At 34.5% G+C, this 9,616-nt stretch overlaps 1 protein-coding gene across 1 annotated transcript in view; it reads left to right on the forward strand.

The window, feature by feature from the left end:
* HOOK1 (hook microtubule tethering protein 1) overlaps positions 1-7,490 on the forward strand; it is a gene marked incomplete at both ends in the record, with an annotated part of 53,415 nt that extends 45,925 nt beyond the window's left edge. Inside the window, 3 exons of the mRNA XM_080690634.1 lie at positions 2,628-2,729; positions 5,687-5,755; positions 7,320-7,490. Of these exons, the coding sequence (XP_080546760.1) occupies positions 2,628-2,729; positions 5,687-5,755; positions 7,320-7,490 (342 nt within the window). The remainder of the gene's footprint in view (positions 1-2,627; positions 2,730-5,686; positions 5,756-7,319) is intronic.
* Between the last annotated feature and the right edge of the window lie 2,126 nt (positions 7,491-9,616).

Below are 9,616 nucleotides of genomic sequence, written 5' to 3' on the forward strand. Positions count from 1 at the left end.
TATAATTGCTTCAGCATTTAGTCTAAATTAGACAAATACTATTCTAATGTTCACAAGAAAATTTTTGCTTTATTTTGTACTTTTACTAAATGTCATTATTGTTTTCATAAAAAAATTTTTTCTTGAATACCGTTATGTATTCTTTTTCAGAGAATATTAATATATTTTTCACTTACTGCTAAAAGAAGGAAATTTTATGATGCCACATTAAAATAGTGGTAACAGGTGTGTCTACCTTTTTATATATAATATTTGCTAATTAAGGTTTCAGTAATATTAGCAGCAAAAGATTAATCCATGTTCTTGAGGCTTGACATAAAACTAATTTTCTTCCTGATCACATGGAGTCCTGTCATGAGTAGGGAAGGAACTCTGCTCCATGAAGTCATTCAGAGGCCTAAGCTGACAGACATTCAATCTTCTTCAACACAGGGGTCCCAGGATCCCTTGACCTTATCCAGCTGGTCAACAAGGAAAGAGGAGATTGGCTAGTAGATAGGGTCAGGCTAGGAAGCAGCAAAAATGACTTTGATTCCAATTTCAGTGTCCACACTCAACTTCTAGGGATACAGAGAAGCATAGCTGTGCTAGGAAGAGGAAATAGGCTTGGTGAACATACAGGCAGTCTCCCATAGTTGTTTCTTCAGTTATAGAAGTATAAATGCCTAGTGTATAAAATATGGAAAAGTACAATTGTTACTAACATTTTGGCATATTTTCTTAGCTGTAATTTTTTATTGTGGTACCAGGAATTGAACCCAGGGACATTCTACCTACCTACAAGCTACATCCCTAGCTCTATTTTATTCTTTATTTTGAAAAAGGGTCTCACTAAGTTGCAGAGTACCTCACAGGTTTCTCAGGCTGGCTGTGAACCTGCTATCCTCCTGTCTCAGCCTCCCAAGTACTGAGATTACAAGTGTGCACCGCCACACCTGGCAGCCAAATTTTCTTGTTACAAATATTCTTCATAACTTGTATTCATAACAACATGTAACATGTTATAAATAAATTTATATTTTAAACTTAACCTCGTTTCTTTAGGTTATATAAATACACTTTAATATTTATTGAGTACCTACTACTATGCCAAGAACTGGGAATATAGCAGTGAGCAAGACAGCACTGTACTATAGGAAAAGACTTTGCACAAGTCAAATACCTGCATAGAACTCAGATTTGTGGAGTGTGTCGTAGTGTCCTTGATCACTGTCTCATGACTGAGGATAGTTTGTTTTCATTTCATTTTTTGCTCCTAGAAATAAAATAACATAATTTTACAGAAAGTTTTTCCACTATTTTGGTTTATTTTCTTAACTTTGTTTTCTGGAAATAGAATTATTGGGTATGAAGATAAGACCATTTTAATAAGATACTTGATATACATTTCTAAATGACATTCTAAAAGGATTATAACTACTTGAAAAAAAAACAGAATGAATACATTATTCTCACCATTACTGAGTATTATTATTTGAAAGATACTTGATTGCTTTGAGAAACATGATTTTTTTTCTTATTTTATCTGGAAGGAAAGGTTAAAGTAATGATTAAAATAACTTAAGACCATTGTATAAAATTCAGAAAATACTAAAATGTTACAGCCACACTCTTTATCATTTGCAGATAAATTCTAATTTGTTCTTTGTAGTTAAATTATAATTTCTAGTAGTATTTTTGATTTATCATGTGAACTTTATGAGGATATCATATCCATGTTTCTCTCAACTTGCTGGACCCCCGTCTCCCACAGTGTCTGCCACTTAGTCAGCACTCAGAAAATGGTGTCGAGTGCATTAACCCTCATTGCAATTGGTGTCATCTTCTAGGCATCTTGCTTTACCTTTAAGTGTACATGACATCTTCCTACCTTGTTAATTTTAAACTTTAAAAATTATACTTTTAATTACTTCAACAGATTTCCTTCTCATTTATAGTTTTTGCTTCTAATTTTTTTTTTTTTTTTCTGTGCCAGGAATCAAACCCAAGGCCTAGAGCATGCTAGGCAAGAGAGCACTACTACTCAGGCATACCCTTTGCCTTGCTTATAATTTACACCTGATTTTTCAAATTGTTTTCCTAACAGAATGATATCTATATATAACTATGTTTTGATCAGATACCTATTTTTAACCTAACTTTTAGAAATTTACATAAATGAGATGGAATATCCTACCATTTGCAGATAAAATTATCAGGTCAATTATAAGTAACTGATATACTGAATTACATTTCACTAGATAATGATAGTAAATAAGATAATTACTAAGACTCTCTTTTATACCCGTTGAGTTCATTTTGATTTTTTTTGTTTACATTCAGATTAATAAGGAAAGGATTATTTCAAGATCTCAATGCTCAGAATTTGAGCAAGAAAAATACTAAGTAACTATTTATGAGTACTGAGCCTTGGAGAAAGGAAATTGGATTTGGGGATAGGGATCCTGCCATTTTTGTACTGAACTGTTAAACTGTTTCCTGCGTCTAACATCAATTAAACAAGCTATAGCTAGCTCCTGGATTACTTTGTGGATAATTTTCTACTTTATTTACAGTTTTATTAGAATTTTTTATATTTTCAATAGTTTAAAAGATAAAATAGACATGATTTTTTTTTCTTTAAACAGGTAATAAAAACTTTAGATCCCAAATTAAATCCAGCATCAGCTGAAATAATGCTACTTAGAAAGCAGTTGGCAGAGAAGGAGAGAAGAATTGAGATTTTAGAGGTAAAATTTCCATTTTTACTCATTTCCTTTAATTCCGTAGACTCCTAGTAATTAACTCCTGTAACATATTTTGCTCTAATAATCATTTTCACAAAAGGATAGAAACAAAATGAGGTAGGACTTGGCATGTCTCATGATGCCTCTCCCTGCCCTTTTTTTTTTTTTTTTTTTTGGTGGTACTGGGGATGGAACCCAGGGGCCTTCTACCTCTGGGCTATACTCCCAGACCTATTTTATATTTTGTTGGAAACAGAGTCTTTTAAACCAGCAAGGCTGGCTTCGAACCTGCTCCATCCTCCTGTCTCTGCCTCCCAAGCGCGGGGATTACAAGCGTGCGCCACCACATCTGGCTTCTTTTCCCTGCCCTCTTGATTGGTGCCTGGCAAGGATTACCCTTCCTTACCGCATTGGCAGGGTTTACAGAACCCTCCACCTCTGTAACAGACAGTCTTCTGGCTGTCCTTGACTGTCATGCTCCTTTTAAGGTTAACTGGCTATAATTTCTTTCAGAAAAACAAGAAGGAAAAACAAATCAAAAACGGAGCTTACCTTTTTCAGTTAACCAGATTCATCTCATTTTTTCTTGTTTCTCACCTGAACCTAAACAATATTAGTTGGAATTTCTGGGAGCAGAAGTATTACGAGAATACCAGACATTCCCTGAACTAAATTATTATTATCATATGAAGTTATATTATCAGTGGTATGAGTTCATTAATTAACTGAGTCTTTAAATATTAAAGATATTTTGTGCTAGTTATGTTATTTTCATGAGCTCAGGTAAGTATGTCAGTATGTACCATATATTCTTAGCTTTTATAATTAGTCATATTCTAGTTTCTTTTGCAAAGTGTTTTACAAAGTGATGATGTTCAATACTGTGACAAGATTTAATGCTATTCTTTTTTTTTTTTTTTAACCCGGTATTGGGTCAGTATATACTTTCTCCTAATATGTACATAATTGCAAATCCGTGTAAAGGTCTACATTCTGGCCTTGATGTTCTCATAAAGAAGGTTACATTTCAGAAAAACATGCTCTATTTATACACCCTTTTTTTTTTGGTAACATTTCTGAACAAGTAGGTAGACTGGGGTGAAAGTATTTTTGTTTGAAGGCATACCAACTTCAACATCCTCTTACATCCAGAGGGTACCAGTTGATGTGCACTTCCCATCAGTGCTGGTCTGGACCATGTCGCTGTGTTGTAAAAAAATACTGGGAAAGGGGTGTTGGTAGGAAGGAATGCTAGTAATTCTTCAAGAGTCAACTCAGATGCCTCTTTTTTTTTTTTTATAACACTTTCCCTGTATTGCTTATCCATAGTCCATATTATTTAAATTTATAAATTTATTGCACAGCAGCATTGGTTTTCTTTTTGGCATATGTTGAGGTATCTTGAAAGCAAAGACTGTGTCTTTTGTTTCTATATCCCAGCATTAAACAGTATATCAGTCAGAGGCCAGGGATATAGCTTTATTGATAATTTAGTCATCTCCTCTCTTCTCTGGTCCTCAGTCTCTACTTCTCCAAAATAATGAGGACTTGGCTAGAGAATCTTTCACATCTCTGGTGCTGTTTACTTTTTTACTGAAAGCCAGTGAGAATGTACACCATTGCTAATGCTTGAAGTAGGTCCCCCTAAAATACAGTGACAAAATGGTGTGTCTCACTATAGATCTCTGAGGAAAGGCTTCAGTTTTGGCATAGTATATGGATGTTTAATTCTTGTGTATCCATCTCTACACACACTGCAAAAAGAAAAAAGGAGAATCATGATATAAATTGCCCAGGCTGTTCATCCCTTCGAGGGTGTGGTGTCAGTGCCTGGAATGGCATGAGCAGAAGGGAGGGCGTCACCTCCCTCCTTGGGCTTGGTGCCCCGGTGCCTTTGCATCATGAGCAAATTCCCGAGGGAAAATATAAGTGTTACATGATTATAATTTGTCATATGAGCCAACTATATCTGATGCTCAATAGAATTAAAAGCTTAGCTGTATTAGAAAACAATGTGAGCCTTTACAGTGGTACATAAATAGGATGGCAGGGAATCTAATATATAGGCACTAAGAATTAAGAGAAAAAACTGAGCTAAGGATTATAGCTGATTTTAAAGAATTTTCCTGGATATATCTTACTGCCTCCCATTTCTTCTTAGTTTCAACTACACATAGCTGCAGTTCTATTTTGATACCTAAGACAGCTGCCTTTTCCCCAAGACATAGAGGACAGTAGCATAGGTTTACCTCAGGGTGTATATGTGTATGTGTGTGTGTATATTTGTCTTTTTTTTTTTCTATTTTTTGGTGGTACTGGGGGTGGAACCCAGAGGCTTTCTACCTCCGGGCTATACTCCCAGACCTTTTTTATATTTTATTTGGAAACAGGGTCTCACTAACTTGCTGGAAGCCTTACTGAGTAGCTGAGGCTGGTTTCAAACCCATGCTATCCTCCTGTCTCAGCCTCCCAAGCATGGGGATTACAAGCGTGCACCACCACGCCTGGCAAGTCATTTTTTTTCTATGAGTAAAACTCATGAAATAAAGATTAGTCTCAGATCTTCACCTCTCCTAAAAGAAATGCACAGACTTCTCCATGATTCAGTTCATATTTGACTACTTTATGGCCTCAAAACTTAAAAGTTCTGGCTGGGCATGGTGGTGCACACTTGTAATCCCCGCGCTTGGGAGGTGGAGACAGGAGGATCGCGCAGGTTCGAAGGCAGCTTTGCTGGCTTAAGAGACCCTGTTTCCAAATAAAAATATAAAAATAGGTCTGGGAGTGTAGCCTGGAGGTAGAAGGGTTTCCAGGAACCCCAGTGCCACCAAAAAAACAACAACAAAAAAATGTAAAAGTTCTCTCAACAGTGAGATTGTGAAGAAAGTGTTCTGTGTTTTTTAATTTGGGCCATTTCTGAGATTATAATTGTTTAATTGAGATTTTAATTTTTTTTCCAGAGTGAATGTAAAGTAGCAAAATTCCGTGATTATGAAGAAAAACTCATTGTTTCTGCTTGGTATAATAAGGTGAGTTGAGTTGAGAAAAAGGGACATAGGAGGCACTTTAGACAAAGGAGGAAAAATCTGAGATGAGCAAATAAGGTGATGTAACTGAGGATGATGGGGGTGGGAGAAACTCCCTGATGTGCATGGTGTCCATTCACAAACATATCAAAGATACTCACCAAGCTAAACATGAGAAGGAGGGGGGGTGTGGAGAAGACGGGCTGAGAAGGGGAGAAGGGCTAAATGAGTAATGTGTGTGCATGTATGCCTCTACCTTCTTGCACCCCATTAAGATGTATGACTACAATGCACCAATTTAAAAAAAATTAAAAAGAGGGCTGGGAGTGTAGCTCAGAGGTAGATTTCCCCCTGGTTCAATCCCCAGTACCATAAATAATAAAAATAATGATGATGATGGTGATAATGTGAGTTGAAATTTAGCCAATTGTTAAATGTTTAGAATTTATCAAACTTCATTTGGCTAGGAACAGTTAGAAGGAATATTTTATACAATAAGTTACCTTGACTATACAGTACACTGTAGTACTGCACTGAGCTATTTTCTTTCTTTGCTCTTTTAAATGTTGGTCATAATTCTCCAAATTGATTTCATAACTCATCAGCCTTTAGCTAATATACATTAAGCATGAGAATAACAATAAATATTTTTTAAATTGGTTTATTCAAGCTGAAACGTTTAATTTATACTCATCAAGGCCTTCTGAAGAAAGAAGTGTGAATATCTGTATAATGCAGAATTCTTTAGGCAATACTCTGATAATTGTCTATTCTACCAAGGAGAAAATAGCATAGAATGATAAATGTGTTTTATTTTGTCATCCTTAATACAAGTGAGATGCTTCAGGAGTAACATTTCTTTATGTATAAGGTTCTTTTGAACTCTTCTTATCAGCTAGAATAGATAGTAATTTAGCCATTTTCTACCCTTATCATATTATTTGACATGAGACCATATTAATTTATAGACACCCTAATATGTATACATGATGCTTTACCACATTGTTGTCCTTCCATAATTAATCATTGAAAATATTAGAGACAAATAATATATTTATCTCTTTTTCAGCCTATATTTGTTGAACATCTGCTGTATTTCATGTACTCATTAGCCATTATTGATCCTAAGTTAAAAAAAAGATTGAGGTCTAGTGAGAGAGTATGCCTTTTATAAGACACCCAACAGCCAAAATTATGGTAACTTGTCACCTATCAATATATCCAGGGACCACACTTCAAGAACCATGAAGTACTTTTTTGTGTTATATGTCTGCTCATAGTTGGAATGACAGCCCAACACAAAAATTTGCTTTGGAATTTTTCCCTTTTGTCTAATTCCAGCATGTTATTTTAAATTATTTCAATTTGAGTGGGTTAAAATAGAAAAACTTGAGTTTTCTGCTTTTTTATTAGCATTACCATGTACAGATTAATCAGCTTTTAAATCTTTATTTTCTTTTATAAAAATAAGAAAAGCTTTAGCTTTCTAGGATTGTTTTGAGGATTGACTATGTGAAAAATACTTTGCACACGCTAAATGTTTATATTTATCTGTTTTTTGGTTCAGAGTCTAGCGTTCCAGAAACTAGGAATGGAATCTAGGCTTGTGAGTGGCGGGAGTGCTTGCAAAGAAGCCGGTGCATGTACTCCTGCAAGGTCTTTTCTAGCACAGCAGCGGCACATCACCAACACCCGAAGAAATCTCTCTGTTAAAGTTCCTGCTACAACATCTGATTAAACTGCAAACAAAACATAAACAGAAGTGCCCTTAAAATGTTTTATATCTTTGAACTCACTGCCAATTGAAAAAGATTTTGATGCTTGATACCAGCTAATTTAAATCAAAGTGCATCAAATTAATTTTGCCAGCTGACTTTGAAAACAAAGTAGAGAATTAGCTATCTCTTAAGGGAGCACATTTGAATAATTGGAAGGTGTAATTAGGCACACATCCAAACAAACGTTTGTCTTTTGAGAGTATTATAATTTTAAATTTACTATATTTTTTGTATAGCATCTTCATTTGTACAAGTAACCTGATTAATTTGCAACATGTAACCAGTAATATGTAATGTTAAAATGTATCTAGTTTTATGGTTTAGATCCAAATAAAAATTATCTTGAAGTATGTATATGGAGAACCGTACAAGCATTATTTCCTTTATTTGATATATACAAGGTTTTACTTCTGGATGTGTTTTGTCATGCCATCAAAAATGTAATATTTGGAAGATTTGACTATTGGAAAAACGTTGCCATAGTAAAAGAGAATAACTGGAAAGTGTAAATTCTTAAAGTCAACAGTTCTCAGATGTATCTATTCTATCTGGAGAGCTTGGTGGAAATGCTAGGGTTGAGACAAAAGTGACATTTGTGTGAGGCACCTTTCTGATGGAAAGCAAGCTAAAATATATACTTGTAAGAAATGTCACACATTTTAATGTAATTAATGAGGATTTTAGTTATTGCATTAAAGCATAAAATTAGTCTGTTTGAACAAAAAATTCATCACAATAAAATATTTTTGTCATTGAAAAAAGATGATACAGTGATCAAACAACATAGAGTCAGTTTGACTCTTTTTTTCTTGCTGGTTAAGGAGTTTGTCTTAGGCTTTTGTTTTAGGCTTTGTTTTAGGAGTTTGTCTTGGGCATAGGTTTTTGGTATGCAGTTCATATCTGCACAAAGCAGAAATGTGTTCTTTTCTAATTTGGAGGTCATTTTTTAGAAGTCACAACTTCAGAATATTACTTGTGTTAAATCTGTGTTGTTCAATATTATCTTCATATGTAACAAATTAATTAAAATAAAAAGTTTGGTTCCTTGGTTGTACCACTGTCATCCCCAGTGCTCAGTAGCCATCTGTGGCTAATGGCTACTGGATCGGATAGTTCAGATAAAGGATGTTTCCATCATTACAGAGGGGACAATGCCATAGTGAATATTTTTTAAAACAACTTTGAAATATTCTTTGGTATTGCACCGCAAAAATAAAAAAGTATTAAAACTCTTTCAGATGTAAGAAGGAATTGAATTGTGACATGATTAGCACCTTGTATTTCATGTAATCGAGTATCATATGTTGGAACAGTGGTAGTCAGTCTTTCCAGTGCTGTTCAACAAATACAAAAACAATATATCAGCAGTATGTCTAGACCAGAGATCAGTGAGCTTAATGTAAAGGGACTGACAAATATTTTAGGCTTTGGAGGCTACACGGTCTCTGTCACAGGTACTCCGTTGCTACCCCTTAGAGAGTGAAAGAATCCATACATAGCATGTAAACAAAACGGGCATGGCTATAGCTTAGTAAAACTTTTTACAGCAACAAGTAAGTCACATTTCGCTGCCTGGCTGTAGATCTGTGGTTTGGCTTTTATTCTTATCCCTCTTTTTCCCCCCAAATAGGAGTATTGTTCCATTCACAGTATTTTTTATTTAGATAACTTTTAAATTTTTGCCCAATAATTTTTTAATCACTGAAAATACAAGAATTTCATACTACATTTGAGTCTTTTTGAATAGGGAGTATCTATCAAGATATTTTGTTTTATCAGGGTAACTTCTGTTGACTACCTCTTAGAGTTTGATGTTTTTTATTATCAGTACAATTATATTGTTGGTTTGCAGTTTTCTGTAGTCTTGTAGTGTCTGCTTGCTTGTGACTTTTAGTGAAATGAAGTGAGACTTTGAAAATATTTTGGCATGCTATTTAAAATTTTCTAAATATTATGATGTCTTGGTATATTATAGTCATGAAGGCATCTGCACACTGGTGTTTTTAGTTACGTATAATTTTTTACAAGCCCTTCAAGCTCCCCTTTAATGGAATTTATTATTAAATATTAACCTCAATAAATTAAT

This window comes from Muscardinus avellanarius (assembly GCF_963383645.1).
Source record: "Muscardinus avellanarius genome assembly, chromosome: 3".
In the NCBI taxonomy this organism is placed as follows: domain Eukaryota; kingdom Metazoa; phylum Chordata; class Mammalia; order Rodentia; family Gliridae; genus Muscardinus; species Muscardinus avellanarius.